At 43.8% G+C, this 23,006-nt stretch overlaps 1 protein-coding gene across 1 annotated transcript in view; it reads right to left on the bottom strand.

Moving 5' to 3' along the window:
• DRC7 (dynein regulatory complex subunit 7) overlaps window positions 1-23,006 on the bottom strand; it is an 862,568-nt gene that overhangs the window by 576,346 nt on the left and 263,216 nt on the right. Inside the window, exon 7 of the mRNA XM_069654252.1 lies at window positions 262-480. Within this exon, the coding sequence (XP_069510353.1) occupies window positions 262-480 (219 nt within the window). The remainder of the gene's footprint in view (window positions 1-261; window positions 481-23,006) is intronic.

The raw sequence follows: 23,006 nt of genomic DNA, 5'->3' as shown, positions 1-23,006 counted from the left end.
TCATCTGTGACATCCAGACCTGTGTTTGCCAAACATCATTGCTCTAAAATAGCCTGTCATTGGCTGACACTGTCGCCAAGTCCACTGTCCTCCTTCTCAGGCTATACTATGCTGTACATGGCTGAAGCTCACCCCCCATTCTTGATACATTTCGTTTAGTCGTTTACTGTGATACATACAATACAACGGCCTACTGACAATGTCTACCACCAATATAGTACCTAACCCTGATCCTATGATTCCACTCCAATCAATATTCACCTTGCAGCCTTCGCGGCAGTCCTGCATGTTGACCCAGTAGTTCTGATGGTTCCACAAGCTCTCAATACCCAGGAAATGATCGTCTGTTGTGTTGTAGGGGAGGCCAGTGAATGAATCGATAAAGAAGTTCTCTGGGACCTCTCGTTTGCCAGAAAGCACTAGAACCCAGCAGTGGATTCGCAGCCCATACAGCGGGTCACGTTCAGTCTTCTCCGTTTCCTAAAAGAAAAAGACAACACATGAGATGTGAGCTACAAGGAGCAGAGGTCCAAATGCTAAAGGAAACATCGAAATGAAGCCAGCCACACCCGACCAGATGCTCAGCACTGTTTCAACGAGAATGGTTCAGAAACGAAAAGTCTCAATCCCAGCAGCTGTGACTGGGAGACAGAAGACATTCCCACACTAAATGTGGATGTATGGGGACTAACCCCAAAATGGTCCTGTAACTAACCCTCAGGAGGGCAATGACAAATTGCAAAGTCAATGGACATCTGAGGAATGTTACAGCAGTACAGAGGGGGCTTCCCTTTGGGGGAAACGAGGGTGTAGTATCTGGCTCAATTTTTGGTTTTGGCGCTTTAAAAAAAATGTTTTTATTGCAATTGTTCTAATTTAAACATTTACAAATTCATAATAAAAGTAACAGAGAAAAAAAAGGAAGAATTATCATCATAACAAATAGATACATAGCAACAAAAAAGAACAAAATGCATCCTACTATAGAAAAAAACATGTTAAAACAAGTAAAAAACAGAAAATGCATACAAGAAATAAAAAGAAACAACGATAATAATCAGATCACTTTACATCGGGCTGTTCCTTATCATTTGAATTCAGATACTAGAATAAAATAAAATAAAATAAAATAGGAAGCCATCCAATGTATATGCAAAGCTTCAAATTCATTATTCCTTCATTTCTTGTTAACTCTTTAAAACAACCACACTTATAAGAGATCATGATACACAATGATTCAAATAAATCACCAATTTCCAGTAAGAACCCAAAGAAAATTGACTACTGTACGGCATAGAAATCAAGTTCGCGTATTGGGGGCCTCTCCACCACTTATCTGCACAAGCTTGATACCCTTAACAAAGCCAGATAGGGCGAGGCCCTCATGCACATTCTAGATGTTAAGACACAGTTTCCAAATCATATCAGCACTGCATCCCAGTTAATAGTGACTCAGGTCGCCAAGAATGTATTTCTTAAATTGTTGAGTGGTTCGCAGTCTATTATGAGATGTTTGATCGATTCAGGTTTTAATTTACAGAACCTACAAGCAACTTCGTCTGGCAGAATTTATTTCCTTCTACGCTGAAGCCTGGTGAAGTCAAGGGCGGTGCTTCGTTTTTCTTCAACGCTGTTTCGCTGCTGTGGCTCTGGTCAGAACTAAAATACCATTGGAGTTGTGAGCCATAGCACTGTCTCTACGCGACCTGCATATTGCTGCAGACTCGACTCTCTGAAGTCGGTGGTACCGTACGTAGTACTGTAACATTACCATCAGAAAAGGAGCCTTTTTCTTTAAGACACTCTGAGGAACAGGCCACACCCCCTGGGGCCAGGTAGTAAAACACAGAGCCCCAAGTTCTTGCGGCGTGAAGCCCGGTGGAGTCAAGGGCGGTGCTTCGTTTTTCTTCAACGCTGTTTCGCTGCTGTTTGGCTCTGGAGGCTCGAGGCACCATAACAGCGTGGAGCTTAGGAGAGGTGAGCAGCGGAGGCAGCGGTCTTGTGTCCAGGAAAGGAGGTCGCCCTGAAGGTACTCTGTGGCGGCAATTTTAAACTTTACTCTGTGACTCAGTCTTCAGTCTCATAGCTGCTTTCATAGCTGCTCCTGTTCCCGCTGAATCTCACGTCCAACTTAAAGCCAAGCAAAGTCTTTTGAAGTGGGGGTTAGGGGAGATCCAGTGGCAATTGGGGTCCCCCTCAGAGGCGCTTGAGATTGTCCTGATGGAAACACCCCCCCTCTTACTCTTTCATATTCTTTGCTCGGTCACCAGTACCCTGTTAGTGGTAAAAAAATAAAAATTATAAAAAAATTTAAACACACCAGAGTCTCACGGCGCCCTACTGTACTGTCCCAGACGAATTCTTTTTGTGTTTCATCGACAACAAAACAATAAGAAAAAACAAAGGGATATGCCTTGTGCAAATGAGACTTCGCAGCACCCCCATCTTGGAAAACATGCCTGACCAGGAGGGTTCATACTTGGAGCAGGCTCGGGGTGAAGGGGAGGAACATGGGACAGTTGCTTCAAACACCCCTGCCCCAAACCCAAACCAGCCCGCTCCCATACTATACATACACTTATCCACACACATCGTCAACAAACAGCTGGGGAAACTGATCCTATTTCCCTTCTACAAAAAGGATGGAAGCGGGGTCTCGAATATACCATCATGACAAAGAAAATCCAGAGCAGAATCAATGATCATTTCACTAGAAAAAGAAACAAAAGTGTAAATGATATAGAAGACAGGGCAGACAGTGCATGGCAATCCCATGAATGTGCACAAGAGGGCGAAGACATGGCCCCTCTCCTGGAAAGGGATTGCAGAAAAAACACTGCGCCAAACATTAACATTTAAAGCGAGGTGAGCCTGCCCACAATGCAGGACCTCCCAGACAGATCCCCTGAAGTCAGCACATTGTCGGCCTTAAGTTTTGTGTTAAACTCCCTGGTTTCGGTATTCGAACTATTAAAAACGGTAGTCCAAACTCAAGCTGGTGTTTTGCTGGAACTATCAAATGAGATGGCCAAGAGCGAATCAGCAATCGTGGGTTTGAGTAATATCATGAACACCATTCTGATTCCAACCCTTAAGGAGACCCAAGTGGAAGGTGTGAAACAAGGGCTTGACATTGCACAAATTATCCACTTACTTAAAGTGGGGAAAAAGGAGAATGATATCACGCATGAGCTCCTAAAAGATCTTTCAGTGAAAGTCTCAAATCCCTCAAACCCTGGTTATTCCTCCATCGAAGAGGTCCTAGAAGGCAACCCAACATTTGATGATACTCCATTATCCGAATCAACCCTAGAAGAATTTAGGAGATTGGCAAATGTGGTCATCGATGAGGACGTGGTGGTTATGGAAAGTCCTCCGTCAATTAAGAAAAAGGACATCCAAGGAATTACCTCCACCGAAGCCACATGGACCTCAGCGTCCTGCCAAAACTACAAAGGAAGAAGGAGGCTAAAACAGAAGAAAGGGAGCAGAGTGCGGTCCAGAACACCTCTGCCACAGCAGAGAAGAACACAGAAAAAGACAAAAAATCAGAAAAATCCTGGTGTAAAGAACACAGGAGCAAATCTATTTCTGAAAAATCTGTCATTACCTGTGGATCACAAGTCTTTTGAAGCCTCCACTCCTGTCATCTCACCCCCCGAACCGGTGCAGAGCACGAGCGAAAACCAAAATAGGCCGATTGAACCTGTCCTGAAAAAACTGGGGAAAAAGAAGGCCCAACTGAGACAAACCACAGGTTCAAAGGGAATTAAGACATATAGCATAAGTATTGGTCTGCAAACCGACCCAGTGAAATCCCTGCCAAAGGCCTTGAGCAAGCAAAGCCCCAGAATCGGTCAAGCCAGCATTAAAATAGCCCCAATATTTTTGAAAAACATTGCATTAAGGGCTCAAAAACCGCCATAGTCCCTGAAACTTCAAAGGAAGCTCCAAATATCCCTGTGGAATTGGCACCGATTTTTCTGGGACCGATTGCAAAATCTGTGTTACTCTCGGGAATAGGCCCTCCTAGTCAATCTTCACACACCCGAGAGGAAGCATCGTTAAGGTCCATCTCAAGTGCGAACGATTCCTGGAATGGCCTAGGAAAATGCAGAAACCTGGAGCCTTCAAGTAGCAGGAGCATCACAGAGGAGCAAGAAGAAAGAATGCCGTAATGCCAGCTGAAAAGAAAGACCTGGATGTGTCTGATTACACAATCCCAAAAGCGTGGCTAAGGTTGTCCAGACATAATAAAAACAAATCACTTAATAGATCAGTGATATTGTCTCAGGTCAAAAAAAAAACTTGTCGCTATTCGCAACCAAGGACATCGAATATGTCAAATTTCCGCACAAAGGGGATAGGTTCTTTGTGGAAATTGGCCTTCAGTCGCGAAGAGCGCAGCAAGCGTTATTCAATAATAGAAATAAGATGGCTCGAGGAGGCCTCATGGTTTATAAAACCATGGATGAGGATAGACCTGAAAGCCCTACTAACATGAAACGCTCTGGGGTGGGAGAAGGCTCTAAGAAAGATGGCGATGCTGGAGAACCAAAAGCGCTAGATACGAGTCTGGCCTCAGGTTCAAGTACAAATGGTAACCTCATAGCAAAGCTTTCAGAGATCATCTCCCAAATCATCTTAAAACTCGGAGTGGAGTAAAATTGCCTTTAGGCAAAGGATCCTGAAATTGGTATCCTGGAACACGCGAGGTCCCAGCTTCCTGAAAAAGGACCTTCTTGGGCTAAATCACATTTTACTACTCCAGGAAACATGGTTACTAAATCCAATTGAGATCGAGGGTTTTACAATCCAAAATCTTCGTTCTTCTGAGAAAGCCAAAGGGAGACCAGCGGGAGGGTTGATAATCGCCCTCAAAAACTCTATCATTAAAACAATGACACCATTATGTAACAACGAATTGGGAATTCAAGCTTGCAAAATAGAATTGAAAATGGACATTCCACATCCCAATGTGGCAATTATCAATATATACTGGAATCCTGCCAGCTCAAAACTCCAGCATTTTTTAGAAGCACTGGATTCCCTATTAACAGTGGTGAAGACTGAGCATGAGGGAACAAACATCCTCCTAGCAGGTGACTTTAACACAGATCACGTTACCATTAATTGTGGCAAGTCCCAGCAAATAAAAAGGTGCCCATCACAAAAAGAAAAACTGTGGAGGGATTTCCTGCCTACTTGGGATCTCGAGATGCTACTAGAGAGGCACCCAGAAGGTGAAAAGGCCGGAGCAACCTAGTGCCAAGGGAAATTAGAGTCCACCTTAGACTATATTTTTGTTTCCTCTGGACTATCTAGTCTCTGCTCTAGCCTAAACATAAAATGTGAGGGGGGCAGTGACCACACAAGATTGGAACTCTCCTTTCCTGATATGCAAAAATATCGACACATCAAGAATACCCAAGAACTCGAGTGTCTCAAAGGAAAATTGAGAGTGTCAAAATATAAGCAAGGGGGTAAAAGGCTAAATAAATTACTAGAAGAAGTTCCGTCCTCGACTTGGAGTGATGAATCTCATCCTGAGAAATTTAGAAAATGTATCTGGTCCATACACCCACCAAGTCAAATAGGTGCCCTCGGCAAACAAGAATATCTTCATATTTTTGATGAAGAAACTCAAAGAAAAAAGACGGATCTCAGACAAACACTGCGCCATATGAAAAATAAGCATTACGACCCCAACACTCCCTCGCATGAATGTCAAGACTTGATGGTCGCGAGGAAAAAGAATACCTCCATCCCCAAGCAACCAACAGCAAGAAAATAGTCACTTGCTGTTCAAGGATTAGGGCCACAGGTGGAGAAACAGGATACCCGCGTGGTCCAGATGACTGCTGTAAGGGAAAAGGGACAGGTAAGGTCAGGAACACACAGGGCACAACAATACAGTAATAAACAAGCAGAAATGACACCTACCAAGAACCACTAGATGGAAAGTCTAAACGGTAGGGTAATACCTGTTCCCTCAGTGGGCTGAGATCAGGGAGGCAGAGGAGGAAAAGATGGAATGCCACACTGGAAATCACCTGAGTAGGATGCTCCTGGAGAGTAAAAGCTGTAGCACCAAGATATCAACAGCGAGTCCAGGTATGACTTTGCCAAAGAAGATGACTGAAGCTGATCCAAGAGACGGTCCGTGGTCTGTAATTCCAAGAGTGCAAAGAGTCCAAACAAAGTACCAAAAGGGAATAGCCAAGAAGTCCGTAATACGTAATCCGTGGTAAAAAAAAACAGGAAATCCAGGCAACAAGAACGAAGAGGTGGCTCCCAAATGGCGTAAGCAAACAGTTGAGAAGCGTTGTGTAGCAATCTGGAGCTCCTTATATACCTGAAGACATGTCACGTGATTTCTAAGGACGCATTACGCGTCACGTGACCATTGCGTTGGTTGGTGGAGACTTGAGCGTTGCTGGATCCAATGTTCAATGAGACTGCGGTGGTCCAAAGGGGCGTGGCCGTTGCCGCGGTGACTCGCGCCACTTAGCCATGATAGACTGATGAGCCTGTCTGTTGTTGGGGAGTATGGATGGTGGGAGCCATAACACGTGGTCCGGTGAAGTTCTGGGTATTGTACAGGTTTGATGCCCTTAATGGTTGTTTACCAGATGCGGCCCGATTCTGCAGTGGGGACATACGCCAGTGGAGCTGCCACTTGAGATAAAGGCGATGGCCCCTCACCTGGCGTATTCTCCGATGGCCTCCCCAACTCCTCCCACCAGCGGAAGATCTAATCTCAGGGGAGGCAATGGAGATTGATCAAACGTGAGAACTAGTACCCGTTCTGGGACATGGCCGGGAAGGGGCACAAGGTTGGGTAAATGAACGTGTAGTAGGCATGACAAAACTAAAAAAACCTAAACAGACCTATAGAAACTGGTTAAAAAATCAAAAACACCAAAGGCTGCAAGAAGATGGTGAACAAATGCTTTATTTATTAAATGCAAATAATTCCAGAAACTTTTGGGTGGCGTTGGGTCAACTAGAGTCTGGGTATAACAGCTCCCTGTGTAACCTAGTCCCAGAAGAAAAATGGGTAGAATACCTGTCAGAAAACTTTAAACCAACAGGGTCTATAGAATTTATCCTGCCTATGGATCACCCCTAGCTCCTCACGTTTGATAATAACAAGGGGGGACCTGGAAGACTATCTGGCAGACATGAGTCCTGGTTACAAGAGCCTTACACAGAGTATTTAGCTCACTATCTTTCACAGAGGAGAAATATCCTAAACATATCAGTCTTTGTCCTGCCCTGGGGCAGTACAGCACCGAAATGCTAGGCAATTCTCCTCTGAACAAGAGTACCAACAGCAACCCCAGAAACGTGTTTCGGTCTGGTTGAACCTCATCAGTAGGGTGTAGCTGTGCCTCTCTAAGAATAGTGAGCAAGGGGTCCACGTCTGGATTACCCTAGTAACTTAGGGTGAGACCCAAAGCTACTTGAAATATGCAAATAACAAGAGGGGGGTGCTGGGAGACTCTCTGCCAGACATGAGTCCTGGTTACAAGAGCCTTACCCAGAGTATTTAGCTAGGGTAATCCAGGGAATCTTAATCCTCCTAACCAATTCCTAAAGGTGGATAAAAAGCTAGGTTCTATCCCTCGCTATCTTCAAAAATTTCTAGAAAAAGGAACAAGAAACAACTTCATGAGATTCAGGCTAAACCTAGCCCACAACGGGGACATTTTGGCAAGAAGAAATCAGAGGGACCAAGCAGAAAAACTCTGTAGACATTGTGTCTCTCCAAGCAAACAATCCCTAAGACACCTATTAATGGAGTGTGAAGGAACATGGGAAACAAGACTGTTGTTACTTAGGAGGTTCGTGGCCAAAGAAGAGAGTCTAACATCAGAGATTTTTTGGGACAGGCTGAAAGCTGGTCAAGAGATCATGCTAACTGCAACAATAGTAGAAGTTTTGAAAAAATGCTCTATTCTATCATAAAAGGAAATTACTTGCCTTCCAAAAGAGCATTGCTTTGCTGTGATTGGTCCCCTTCGTAGCCTCCTGGCTTTTCTTGTACTTTTCTTCCTCTTGTCTGTTTGCCTTGGATTTTTAGTTTTCTTTTAACGAGATTAATCTGTGAAAAAGCTTTCTTTGTAACGGTTTTTCTTTTTACAACCAAAACAAATAAAAACATTTTTTTTAAGTTTCCTTCTATGGAGAATTTCCTTAGTGGGTCAGAGGTTCCATCTTAACCTCAGTAGTAGCCCTCAGTGATAACAGTTGGGAAATTGGAGCAGAATTTATGAGAGGGAACCTTGGAGTTTATGCTTGTGGGCCAAGTGGCTTATTGATGCATAAGAATGGAAAGCACCTGTGGTTAATATCCAATCGTAATCCAGCAGGTACCTCTTAGTTAACATATGATTACTAACCAGGGTTTCCAAATTAGAGCCAATATCAAACAGGATAGTTTCACATCTATCCTTAAGATCTGCCAATTCAGCAGAATAGCGTTATCTCCCATCAGCTCATACAGGGAGTTCGGAACAGGGGCCAGGTAGGTTATTTATAACGTACTTAATACCCAGAGATTTCTAAGCGCGGACCCAGGGATCGAACCTGTGTTGCTCTGTGTCGTCTTGCTTCCAAGGCGAGCACGTTGCCCCTGAGCTATCCTCTTGAGACGTTTCGTACAAAGCCAATAAACGCCACTGTACCCTGGCCCAAAGTGAAACAGCCCCCAGTTCATACCTAATTGCTGGTAATGGCGCCGCATTTGGAACACCAAGGATCCGCCTCCATATTCAACCCTCAATTTTGTCCAGGGTTTTAGTTGTTCTACCAGACATCAATTCAAGGCTGTATGTTAATTTAGGGGCAACCTTTCATTCGTAAAACATTATCGCCGACTTTAGTGAAAACCTACCAAATGTACAGTCGATTTTCACAGTCTGGGACTCTAGGACCTTAGCCTTTTGTAACAGTACCTCAGTGGCAAGTTTTGTTCCTTGATGGGCACCAAAGTGGAACCCCAAATATCTGACACTCGCTGATGTATTCACTGCAGTTCCTTCAATATGCCAGGAAGATCGAATATTCTTCCTTTTTCGCTTTTGTGAAAGCCAGGATTTTAGTTTTAGTTGGATTTATAATAAGGCCATTTTTTTTTAGCATACTTAGAGAAGATATATAACAGACAGCGCAGTCCGACCCTTGTCAGGTCAAAGATCAAGAAGTCATCTACGTATGCAAGCCATATAATTTTAGAGTGGCCAACTTCCTTCATCAGGCTCACAGCAACATCCAACATGTATTGGTTGAAAAGCCAGGGGGCTAGAACACAGCCCTGTCTAACCCCCCGGTATGAACTAATTCTCTCATAGAGCCCCTGGATTAGTTTGAAGAGACCCAGTGGCATTCCCCAAGTTGCAAGTTTTTCCATAATTTACTGTGATCAACGCAGTCAAATGCGGCCGACAGGTCTATCCAGGCCATAAATGTACAACCCTTTGGCCTCCTCCACGTATCTTCCTGTATACACTTAAGGACCAAACCATTGATGTTGGTCGCATGACTCTTACGGAATCCGGTCTGTAATTTGTTAAGGGGATGAAATAACTTTGCCCACTCTTCCAAATGCGAGAGTAATAGTGACAAAAAGATTTTAAAATCGGCATCTATTAAGGAGATTGGTCGATCATTTTTCAGGTCTGACCTGCTTCCGCGTTTAAAAATGGGGACCACTTGCGCCATGCACCAGGACGATGGAGTAAGGCCTGTTAGGAAGATGTCCTTGAATTCCAAATATAAGAGATTTCGGTCAGCCATGAAGGTGTTATTTGTAAGGCTATTAGGGCCCGGGGCACGTTAGCGTTTACATTTTATTATTAGGGAGAGTATAGTACCAATCTCAAAAGGGGGTTCCCATTTAGTGTTATCCACAACACCAGAAATATTCCATTCCTCTCACACCGTTCGATTGCGGGAGCCCCAAACCTTTTTTTTAAAAACTTAACCCATTCCGTCTCTGAAATAGAATTTAACTGGGAAACCACATAATTAGGGTCTTGGTCGTTGACCAATGAACAGAAAGCACCAACTTGAGCATTAATTAGGACCCCTAACATAGCTTCAGCATCCTGCTACAGTAGCGCATTTTTCATGGATTTACAATAGTTTTTAAATGTTTGTCTAATTTTCTTAATGTATATATTTCGGGTAAACCCATCTAGTTTAGAAGTCCGAATTCCTCGCACTTCCCTCCTCGTGATTAATTTTGCTGATGCTAACACCTGATTATAGCAGTGAGTGTGCCTTGGAGTGCTAGTCCTACTCCTTATTGCTCTTGTACTAGTGTCTGTCCGAGACCCAGCTCTCAATAAGTCTCTCGATCAATTGTATATTAAAGTTGTTAATTTTCCAGTCTAGTGTGGTTGCTTTCAGGGTAGCCCACATGTTTTGATTCATCATGTATATATCTTTTGTACTCCATCTCACAACATTCCCCGCCATATTAGAAACAACCTGGGGCTGAGATCTAAATTCTTTTGTGATTTTAACCATGCCGTCAAAATGTAGTGATCACTCCAGGAATTCTTTGTCACTGTAAATAATACACATCTATTCATCAGGTAGTTATCAAGAAAGATGTAGTCCAAGAGAGACAAGTTATTCCCTCGATGCCAGGCATGCCAAGATATCTCGTTAAGGTCATTGTTCTTTTTGATCACCAATGGCTGTAGGCCCAATATCCCTAGACCCACATACCAAATATTTCCATTGTGCCTTTTCAGAGAAATACCACTCTAGCCAATTCCAAATCACAGAGTTCACAAGCTGATTTCTTATAATCACAGTCTGCATTTAGATCACCCCGCCACAAGGATTCTGCCATTCTGAAACCTCAGTACCCAATCATCAATTACCTGGCACACCTTTTCCACAAAAACATTCACTACTGAAATCCCTTTGCCATTTAATGTTCACAATCAGGATTTTCACAGATCCATCCCGGGAAGTAAGGTCCACCCCCAATGCCCCAAAAGGAAATCCTTCAATAGTTGTCCCATTCAAACCCAGGATGTTTCCAACAGTGATCAACAGGCCTCCTGATGGCCTCCCCCCACAACTACCCATGGCATGTTGGGTAAAGATCTTATAACCATCTAATATAGGCGCTGCAGTCATCCATGTTTCTTGTGAGCATATACAACTGGCCTCTCTCAAATTATCCAGGCAGCTTGGGTTGGTAAATATGTGTTGGTTGCCCCGGTTATTCCAAGATTTTATGCACAATCTTTCTATTGTCCCTACCCAGGCAAGCTGACTGATCATGGTACAAAGATGAGATGACTGCCGCCCAATCAATTTCTTTCGGTAATTCCTTCCTGGGGCCAGGCCCCACAGAACCCTTCAGATTGTCCATGAGATGCGCTGCACTACTCTGTTTTTCTTTTCTATCATAGGTAAGTCCCTCCATTAACTGAACCTGCTCAATTTTAAACCCCAGAGTCGAGAGACCTTCTCGTTGGGTTAGAATCAGCTCCTTTACCAAAGCTGAGTCTAAATTTATGATACAAACTTCCAGGTGCTCTCTATCTGGAAAGGCCACTCTTTCAATGTCTGCGGAGCTCACCAGAGCTAATGCCTGAATTTCCGCAAAGATTGTCAAGATATTGATGTTCAGGCAAATCAGATTTTCCATGCCCAGCATACTTTTCATCCTAAATTGATGAAACTCTGGGGTCAGCCGCTTGTTATTCAAGGTTTTACACATAGCACCCTTCAATTTCACTCCCTGGGACTCCAATCTATACAGTAGTTGTATAGTGGCGTTGGATAGTTGATGTTCCGTACTGAGTCCATCCCTTGGCACATATTTAGTAGGTCTGTGGAGATGGTTCATCAGGTCTGTTATGCCCTTGGCCACTCTAGTGTAGATTGCAGTTGGAGGAAGATCCTCTATTTGGGATTTCCCTATCCCACACCCCATTTCAGAGGTGTTCTTCACTACCTCTGAGTACAACTGTTGGTGATCTGAGGTTGATGCCCCCTCAATTGGGCCCCAAATGGATTCCCGTACTCAGGCTCTACTAGGCCCCCATGACGTCTTCAACAGTGTCTGCCCCCTTCCATTGGGCCCCTGGGTTAATCCTAAATTTAGCTCTTCCTCCCTTCCTCGCTGAGTTACTTCAAGGCTACTTGATTCCCTGGTGCAGTGCCAAGCTTTTCAAAAGAAAGAAAATCTCTCTCTCTTGTATTTTCTGACAGCTCTGTAGCCTAGAGCTGTTGGCCTTGAAGAAAGTGGTAAATACGTTACACCACTAAAACCGGTAGGCCTGTAGGGACCTCACTCTTGAAGCTATTGACCATTAAGTTGGTCAAAAGGTCCTGTAGAGAAGACATCTTTCACTCTTTTAGTCTTTGATAGAAGAACTGAAGTATTTATTCTTCGGTTATGGTTGATATGGTAAAATAACAGTCATGTTTACCTACCAATGAGAGTGTTTTAAATGTCTTCAAAGTCTAAAAAAAATCGGTATGCGTTTGTGTGTTGTGCTCTGAGACCCCCAACCGGCCCATAGAGTCAGGGTTTGCCCAGAAGCACTTTAAGACAAGATAGCAGCACCCGTGAGATGGATGGGGGTGCAGATTAATACTCCAACACCAAATCAATAATGACAACTCAACGGTTTGACAAAGGGAGTCCGTTTAATGACAAGTATAAAAAACAGGGAGTTATGAATATCAGCAGTGGCGCGGTCTTCCTTCTCGCGCCACTGCTGAACATTTATACTGAAAACTCATCATCATTGACGTGTAACGCTTAAAAGTTGGCATGCAATTCTATTTGTTCAGGAAAGGTAACTTTAATATAGGTATTATATCTGTATATGGTAACAGAATGGGGGGATTGGGTAAACACTGTCAGGTGGAGCATCTAAGCCCTTCCTTCAAAATGGCTACTGCAGACGTCACTAAAAGTATGACGTCCTATTGGTTCTACTAACTATAGGACCCTAGATTACTTGGTCCATTGTGATTGGGTTGGCATCAACCCCATACATACTTTTCCACTTTGCTTAGCAGCACGCAGAATGGTCGGCCAGGTGCGGGGTTGCCCCTTAGTTCCCTCCGGCCTTTCTCCACATAATTTGTGTATTTGATTTTCCTTTCACCCACCACCTGCCTTCGTCTTCTTATCTTGAACTTTCAGAGGCAGGATATTATGCTCTTAGCTTGAATTAATTGTACCTACCGTTCGTCTATTTCAAAGATACGACCTTGGCTGTCCTGGGACGGGTTGCTTCTGCTGAGTTTCACTTCTGCCGCTTATTCTTGATTTCGCTAAATATGAAGCCCTTCTCATGTGGCATTTAGTAACCCTGGGTTGATTCTGCTTCTTGTGCAAAGTGGCAGTATACTTATAGAAAATGCTTAGTTTGAGGTAGATATGTATAGTGGTGCTTGCCGCACTATCTTTCTACTAAGCATAGCAAGCCGCACGGTTTTCTTAGCTTTCTTGCGGTTCCGAGCATATGTACATGCGTAAACTGGTTGAATATCTTCATCCTGGTCATGGCTTAAGCTTCTTACATTTGACATCGTCCTTTCACGTTATGTTCACGATGTCCCTGGCCAATGGCGTTTAGTCTCTTTACGCCATTCTTTGATCGTCATTTCTTCTATATGTGAGTCAGTCCGGGTTCTCGTGACGTCACCATTCGTCTTTCATTAAGACCTTTTTGGTTTCTTCAGGGACTGTACTTCGACGATCTTCATTTTGTTTCATTTGTTGATATGGTTTTCTCAATGGGTACCTTACTGACCACGGTGTCCTTGGCACTGGTACTTCAATAGGTGCGGTTCTTCTGATAGATACGGGACAGAGCCCCACTGCGGCTCTCTGCTGGTTTATTTGCTCATCATACGTCACATATTTCGGTGGGAACATTCCTGGTACTTCAAAATGGACGGTTGGAGTGCTGGCTGTATTTGGGACCTCCTCTACACTCCCCCCTCTGGGCGATTCATCAACCACTTTCACTTCTTCCTTCAGTTCTTCCAGTTTCTCGTTTGCTTCATTGTTTGAGTCCATTCTCTCTTCATCTTCTGGGTCTATACATGATGGTCTGAAGAAATGTCTCTTTGGGGTCCATATCTTTATTAATCCTTTCAAGCTTCCTGCTGTTCTTACGTGTTCGTCTTTGTTCCACATCATCATCTGACACTGTCCATTTGGGCTGCAGTAAACCCATCTTCCCACATAGTTTCTATGCTTCTTTGGATATAGAAACTGTGTTCCTTCTGGTGCAAGAATGCTGGCCTTCACAAAGTCTCTTATTTCTTCGTCAGTCAGGTCTTTGGGCTTCCATCCTGGCTCAACATCAATCATGATCTTCATCCCTATGACATTTTTCGCAGTTTTCTGGCACTGACATATTATTATCTTCATAACACAGAATCCTAGCGATATCAATAGCAGGGCTCCTAAAAACTTGAATGCATCTGCCATCCATTGTGGAACCCATGAAAATAGTGATCCACACCAACTGTCATCATCAACTTCATCAGTTTCATCAATCATCTGATTCTGTAGTTTTGTCAGCATACCTATGGCTTCTGTTAAGGTTCCATTTTCTTCTTCGTGAGAAGGTATAAATGTGCAACATGATTCACCGATCTTTGCACAAACTCCTCCATCCATAGCTGTGATCATGTCAAGGACATATCTATTCTGGAGAGTCATCAGGCGGACTGCCCTTAGCTCTTCCTTGATTGGGTTGAACCCCTTTATGGTTGTGTTGATGATCTGCAGTAACTCCCATCTGGTTATCTGCAACCATTGAGTATTTGCTCCAACTTGAAATCTTGGCATGAAAATAGTTGTGAACACTGATGAGATAAGGCTGAACAGTCTGTGTTCATATGGGATTGCATGAAAAGCTTCTTCTGATTTGGCAGAAAAGTAATTCTCCCTCTTCGCTCAAGTCAGCAGATCTACAGACCTCTTCTTCCTTAGGTGAGCATCTGCTTTCGGGAAGCTGTCAATGTTCAGGTCACTTTTCGGGATCACCAATGCTGGAACGTGGACATTCACTATTATGCATATACCTCCCCAGTTTCTCGGCAGTCTGATGTATGCTTTGGATCCACATGCCCAGTAATGATCCATGATTACTGCAGTTCCGTGCACCATTCCTGGGGCGTCAAAAACTCGTCCACAGTTCTGATTCTCTCCCATCTTTCTTGTGCCATTATTCCTGAAGCAGAATTTTAGGCTTTCTAGTGGCACTATCTGCAAGGGTCCTCCTCTGTCTTCGACCCATGTTAGCTGCTTTGCAAGCTTTGGTCACAATGGCTTGCAACCATCTCACACTATGTTGATGGTAGGCTCGTATTGACCTATGACCATGCATGCTCTGCATGTCACTACTCCTTTCTTCCATCTGTCTGGTGAAAGCACTGTTCCCCAAATCTGCATTTGGCCTCTGTTCTTCCAACTTCAAGCCTCTTCTGGAGTTTTTCCTTGGACATTTAGCTTCTGATTTGGTTCTCTTTGAATTTCTTCTCCTTTAACTCCAGGCTTCTCGTAACTGATCACAATGTGTTTCGTTTTTCCATTGTTTCTTGTCTATATGTTCTGGACATAATCGTCTTCATTTGGATCGGTTGCTTCAGTTGCCCATTTCAGTGAGGCATCATTACCCATGAACTGGTCTCTGGTCTTGCACATTGCTACGTGTGAAAGACAGTGTGCTGTTTGGACATCAATTTCTACAGCTATGAAGATCTTGGACTTCCCCATGCTGTACGGTAGGAGTGCACAAACAAAGCATTCCCCTTCTGAGCTCCGTCTTCCAACTTCTTTCATATGCTGGTGCCAATGTTGTTTCCAAAATGTGCTGTGCTGTCCAAGTAATTGTTTAGTTCGCTGTTGTCTCCGTGTATGCTTCTCTTGATCCTTAAGGTTCTCATGTAGTTTGCTATAACTACATCCGTGAATGCATCTGTATAGCTTCTTCTTTCTGGAGGATTCTTGGGTATCCTGGTCCATGGTGCAGGTCTTTTCATCTGTGCCATTTGAGTAGACAAAAGTCTGGCAGTTGTTTCCTTGTCCTCTTGCATCTTTTGCTTTCTGGTTAAAAATTCCCATATCCAGTCTGACATTGGTCCAGTATATGGCTGTATTGTAGGACTTGTACTTGTCCCCTTCAATGGAACATATGTGCTTGCTAATGTTGTCTCTGGTGGTTTATTCTCCAACCTCTCTTGCCTCTTCAGGAGTTCAGCTTTTTCCATTTGTCTTTTCGCTTCACTTGTAGTGGAACTTCTCATAGTAGGCAGTCTTTTCTTCTCCCATGCTTTGGATTGTGGTTCTGCAGTTGTTCACACTAGGCCTGATGTGTGTGCATTCAATGTTTGATCGTGTGGTTGTCAGTAACCTTTTTACATTCTCACTCTGCCGACCCTGTCTCCGGCTTTTCGATTTGTTGGTTACCACAAGTATGTGTGTGTCATTACTAATCACATCCATCTCAAGTTTACTCACTCCATTTTCAGATCTTCTAGGGACTGGAAAGACTATGTGAGGTCTGGGTGCCTTCGTAGGTTTCAGTGACAGTAAAACAATGATGACTATAATACATAAATACATTATACCCCTGTAAGTTAGTCTGCAGCATTTACTTCCAGAAAAGTATGGACCTTTTTCCTCCTGCGGGAGGACAAGATTGCTGCTCTAGATCCCTATTTCGATCATCCATTAAAATATGATAACTCTTAATACAACCTCTAAACAATATTAACTCTGGATTCTTTTGGTTCTGTTTGTGGGTTGTAGGTACTAAACAATTGTCCCCCTTTGTCTGAACAATGAATTGTCTATTATTTCTGGATACAGTTCTCTTGCTAGGCTATGGGAAGCGTCAAAATCAAGCAATAATTCAGCAAGTCTCTTTACTGTGCATGTTCAAAATATATTAGTTCCCAATCTACGCCTCTGATCTGCTTCATTCCCGAAGACATGTTGTTTCCGTGTCAATATAAAAATAAGAAGTGAAATCTCTGGCACTGCTCTCTCGATCTGTCCCTCGGCGGAAAGTTTAAAATCTTCTCAGATAGTTATGCTGATGGTTGGAAAGTTCAACCTGCATCACGATACCATGCAAGAGCATGCCCATCTGCGTAGAATTAGCAGGGTCTCTGATGAATGTGAGGACGTCAACATCTACAGGTCTCCCCACAAGCTCTGGAATATCCTCGATTAAGTGAAAGAAGACATTACTCGCCAACCTGCTGTCTTCTGGTGACAGGGACATTTGTCCTGTCTTGCTGAAGTTTGGGACTGATGGCTCTCACTCATTCTGAACAGTTTCTGCAATTTCAGTGTGCGTGGAGAGCAACTTGGATTACACTACCGTTTAGGATTATGCTTAGATTTTCTGTATTTGCTGGTTCTCGAAGAAATGTCAAGACATCTGTAGTGCTTCCGACAAGATCTGGACAGTCTTCAATTAGGCGAAAGCACAGTACATTAATAAGCCTATTCACTTCTTCCTCCACTTGGGACATTTGGTTTTACCTCGCCGCATTCCGGAAGTAGGAGGAACTGTTCGGCAATTACAGTAGGCAGCCTCCTTATAGTCTTTTCGTTTTCAGGATCTTGAAGAAAGTCAGTGACACTAGTGAGTCTCCCCACTAGTGACGGGTATGATCTTAGCACTAGATCGAGATTTATCACCACATCCTTGGTGATGTCACTACTGTGGGACACCATAAGTGATTCCAAACAAAGTCTCTGTGTGGAAGGAATTTGGATACTGTATTTTCTTCCAATTTATGTGTCCTCGATCAAAATTTGGCATATTCTTTTCTAGTCAAGGCTTCAGTGTGCCTCAGTCCAAAGTTCAAAGTCGACAGACTATGTTGTGGCTTTATGAATGCAATTCTCTTCTTCACCCTGCAACCAGGATGCACAAAGTGTCCGTTTTGATGTCCTTATCCTCTTTCTTGCTCAGAGGAATGTCCAAAGTGAAACCACAACTGTTGCACCAAAGTTATTTGTCTTTACTTTGCTGCTGGTCATGCCTCCTTCTTCCTCGTCATGGATCTAGTCTGCATGTGCTGTGTCTTTCTCGTCGTCTGTAGTCTCCTCGCAGTGGGGTGCAGGCATTGGGCCTTCTCCGATGTATGGCTTGATGTCACCCAAAAAGATCCAAGATCATCTTCCTTGTAGCTTCACTGCAGTGGGAGTGCAGTCTTCCACTGTAAAGGGACCGTTAAACCTTGGCTCGTCCCACCTTTTCCTCGTAAGATTCTTTACCAGGACGGTGTCTCCAAGGTAGATGGATGGAAGACGTAGTCCTTGAGCTGTGTCTGCAGTAAGATCTCCTTCTGTGTTCCATGCTGCCCTGCACCCTTTTTGTCATCGCTGCAGCTGGCCTGAAATTACAGTAAGGCAAGATGTCATGCAATTCAAGTAAGTTTGCATTTCAGACCCTAAGATTTCTCCTGTTGACCAGGCATCACATCTAGCTCTGTCTCGGGGTATCAGTGGAGTGCGCATTCTTCTTCCTGTGGCTATTTCATGCGGCATAAGATGATGGTCAGAACTGGGTTGGTTCTGGAGTGCATACAGTGCCAAAGGAAGACAGTGTAACCATCCCTTTCTTAGAGTAAGCTTCAACTTGGCTATCCTCTCCTTTAATAAGCCGTTGAGATTCTCACATATACCGTTACCTTGCGGATGATACACTGACGAGAACGTGTGCTTTATACCAAGCAACAAGCTAATCTGCTCGAAAACTTCATTTACAAAGTGAGTCCCGTTATCTGATCTCATGCCTTTGCATACCCCCCACATGGGAAATACCTCTCTCACTAGAAATTTGGCTGCACAGGTAGAGTCTGGGTGTGTACATGGACCTGCTTCTATCCATCTAGAGAATGGACACACCACAACAATTAGATACCTGTACCCGTTACATACTTGAATCATATCGATGTAATCGACATGAAAGGGCTGAAAAGGTCCATTGGGCCTTGGGATGACTCCTCTAATTACTTTTAGTGTGTGCCCAGCAATGAACTGTTGGTAGATTATACAGTTCACCATACAAAAATGCAACATGCTCTGCTAAATTTGGTATGAAGCAGTCTTCAGCGAGCGTTGCTGCTAGATTCTCTTTCGTCATGTGTGCTGGATAGTGAAACTGCTCCAGCACTATTTTTAACAGGGCTATAGGCATTACTGGTTTACCAGTGCTGTCTTGTTGCCACAAGCTTTCAGAGGTTTTTAAGGAACACCCTTGCCGCTTCCAGAGGTTTTTCTCCTCCTGTGGTGCCTCCCCTTGGAGTTCCATTAACTGTGTTTGTCCCATATTGTTGTAACTCTCAGGTTCACTTCGTGCGACAATCATTTTCTCATTTATGTTAGTGACTTCCACATCCATGATCGTGTCGCTCTTGGACTCATACGCTTGGCCTCCGTGTCTGCTGCTCTGCTGCTTGATTTCCTCGTGAGATCAAATCCGTCCCCTTCGTGTGGGCGGCACATTTCACGACTGCTATGCCCACTGGGAGCTGTAGTGCCTTAATCAACCTGTCCAATAGGGCTGCGTGCTGTACTGGCGTTACATCCGCTCAGAGGTAGCCCCTCCTTTTCCAGCTAAGCCTGCGTGCACTGTTGACGTCACATAGGCGGAGTCACTGTACACTGTTACTTCCTGGTCTGTGTGATTCTCTATCGCGAGTATCAACGCTAATAATTCTGCAGCCTGTGCTGAATAATGAGATGGTATTCGTGCACTAAGAGGTACTCGAAATTCTCCATTTGCTGTGTGTTTCATTACAGCAACGTCTCTGTATCTTTGCCCGTCGTTTTGATCGATTCTCGAAGAACCATCAATGAAGACAATTTCTCCTTCTGCCAATACATTTTCTTTCACTCTGGGGATCTCATCATAGAATTCTTCATAATTTGCACAGTCATGTATCGGCTCTCCTTCAGTGACTGGCTCGGCTATGAACATAACTGTGTTCACTATTTTGCATCGGTTATTTTAATCGATGGATTTGATATGATAACTTCATAACCAGAAGCTCTCTGAGATGTTAGTGTGCCCTTCAGTTTCTCTAGAATAGCAAATAGCGAATGCTCGACGTACAACGTCATTGAGCATCCCATTACAATGGTAGTAGCCTTCTCAATGGCAAATGCTGCGGCAGCTAAACTTTGTTCGCACAGGAAATGGGCCCTCATCACTGGGTCCAAATTTCCACTATAATATGCCAGGGGCTTGTACCCCAATGTGGTTCTCTGCATGAGCACTGCCGTCATAACGCTGTCATTCGTGTGTGAGAACAGGTAGAATTCCTCTGCATTATTGGGAATCCCTAGAACTTGTGCAAATGGATCTTTTGAGTTCAGCAAATCCTTCCTCCATGGTCTCAGACTATTCAGTCTTTTCTTTTGTCACTTGTGCTTTCTTTAGGGCCTGAAGCAAAGGCTTGGTGTACAAGCTGTAGTCGAAAACCCATGCTCTGACATAATTGCAAAGGCCTAAGAAACTGTGAATTTGCTTTACCGTTTGTGGCTTGGCTGTGTTCAGTATGGCTTCAGCTCTTTCTGGGGTAACTCTGGGAAATCAGCTGACCTATGTACAGCACTTCTTGTTGACAATATTGTAACTTCTCTTTGTCAAACTTATATCCTTTCTCAGCCAATATAGTCAATAGCTGAACAGAATCGTGTCTGCATTGCTCCTCTTTCGTGCTGCAAATTAAGATGTCATCCACATATTGCAAGACAACACTTTCTAATGCAATATTGCTTAGGTCCATCTGTAGAACTCTGTTAAAGATAGAAGGAGACTCACAGTACCCCTGGGGTAGCCTCATGCTTTTCAGACGCATCTGTCTGAACGTAAATGACGTCAGATCTTGTGAGTCTGTGTGAAATGGTATTGAGAAAAATGCATTTTTCAAGTCAATCATCGTAAAATATTTTGCCTCGACAGGTATATTACATAGGATTGTAGCCGGGTTCGGGACTAAAGGGAACTCGGCCTCAACAATATCATTTATCGGCCTCAGATCTTGAACTAGCCTTCAAGTACCTCCCTTTGATTTTTTTGACAGGGTAAACTGCAGTATTGCATGACGCCTCTGATGTCACTAGGATGCCCTGCTCCATCATAGCCGAAATTGTCTTTAAAATTCCTTCATCTGCTTCCCTGGACATGGGGTATTGTCGTGCTTTTGGAAGAATTGCTCCTGGCTTCAGTTTAATTTTCACTTCTCCGACTCCTTTCAATAAGCCTACGTCATAGGGGCCTGAGGTGCACACTGAGACAGGCACCTGGGCCATGTCGTCCTCAAAATTTTCAGGACGGTTCTGTGCTAACGTCATTCTCTGAGGCACTTCTCTTTTGATCATTCTCACCCAAAAGTGAGGTTTACCTTAACTGCTGTTTCTTCATTGTCTGTTTGCTCATCAAACAGATCGTCATCAGTGACGTCGGTCAATCTGTATGTACCCTTCTTCAATGGCGATTACTGTGCACCATTGTCGGCCTTCATCATCACAACCATTGATCAAAACCATTTTCCCTCATATTGCAGCTGTGTATATCACCAAGGGAAATACTTGTCTCTTTTCCTAGTGCATAGGTATTCTTGGTCTAAATAGAAATTCATCTGGGGTCCTCATGTATTTCTCAGCAAGGCCTGGCAGCCCTGCCATTAGCACATATATTTCATACGCGAATATTTCAGGCTCTAATGGTACAGCCCTCATAGCTGTGTGTCCTGCGTATGCTCTAATCATTTCACATACGTTCAAATAGTGCATCCCTGGAGTTGAACATACTATGCCCTCCTCCGTGAACGAGATTGTCATGTTTAACTTTGTCATTAGATCTCGACCCCAAATGTTTACTGGGGTTTGTCGCGAATATAACAAAGGTACATTCATATCACATTCTCCTATAGAGACTGGAAGTGTGTTTGTAAAAGGAACACGACTTGTAGCTGCTGTGAAACTCTGAGTATTCATAGCATCGCAGGACAAGGAAAATTTACCTTCACGTATACATGAATGTGTTGCACATGTGTCAACTAGGAAGGAATATTCTTTATCCCCTACAACGACATCTACCCTTGGTTCCTGGTGAGGGTCTGGTGTCACTGATAGGATAGAACACATCAAGGTTCCCATTGAGCTGTCCTAGTCCATATATAATTTTGGCCCACCTTGTGCAAATGGACTTCCCCCATCACCAGTGTTACTCCTCATTCCAGGGTTCTCAGCCTGCCCTGTACTTACTGTCTGTGACAGTTGCATCGGTGACTGTTGAGACTGTCCCTGCGGAAAATTAATCGAATTCTGGGGTTGCAGGCTTTGCTGTGCTCCTGGTGTTTGCTGTTGCACTGTGTGATTCTGTGCAACTCAGTTTCCCCCTTGCTGTAAAAACACAGGTGGATTCATCATACCTGCTCATGTTCCTTGGCCGTTTTGCATCATGCCCTGACTTCTGCATGTGCGTGCTAGACGCCCTGTCATCCCACACAACCAACATACTGGTGGTGGTCTGATCATTTGCCCATTTGACATATCTTGGTTGCCATTTTGCATATTTTGAAAACCTCCTTGATTACTTTGAAAACCTCCCTGATTAAACTGCCATCTTCTTTCTCTAAATCCTCTTCCCATGGGGTAAAACCCAGTATTGGCTAGATTATTCTGCTGTGGATTATTGCCTTGTTGCATGTTCGATCCGTCTGTGCTAGTTATCATTGCTCCTTCAAGGGCATACTTCGACAATTTCTTCTGCACTAATTTTGCCTCCTCACCCTTTCGTGCAGCTTCTTTTTTGCGATTCTTTTCTTGCAGTAGCCTGCAATAATGTGTGATGGTCAGCTGTATTTCCGACCACGGTTTGGCTTTGATTCCTACCAATTTCTTGAGCTGTTTCTGTACTGGCTCTGGCAACCCTTGGCACAATATATGGTAGAACACGGGTATAGATTTC

Source organism: Ambystoma mexicanum, chromosome 1p, assembly GCF_040938575.1.
Source record: "Ambystoma mexicanum isolate Mex_15411 chromosome 1p, UKY_AmexF1_1, whole genome shotgun sequence".
Classification (NCBI taxonomy): domain Eukaryota; kingdom Metazoa; phylum Chordata; class Amphibia; order Caudata; family Ambystomatidae; genus Ambystoma; species Ambystoma mexicanum.
Note: the sequence above shows the minus strand (reverse complement) of the source record. Positions and strands in the feature narration are given on the sequence as shown.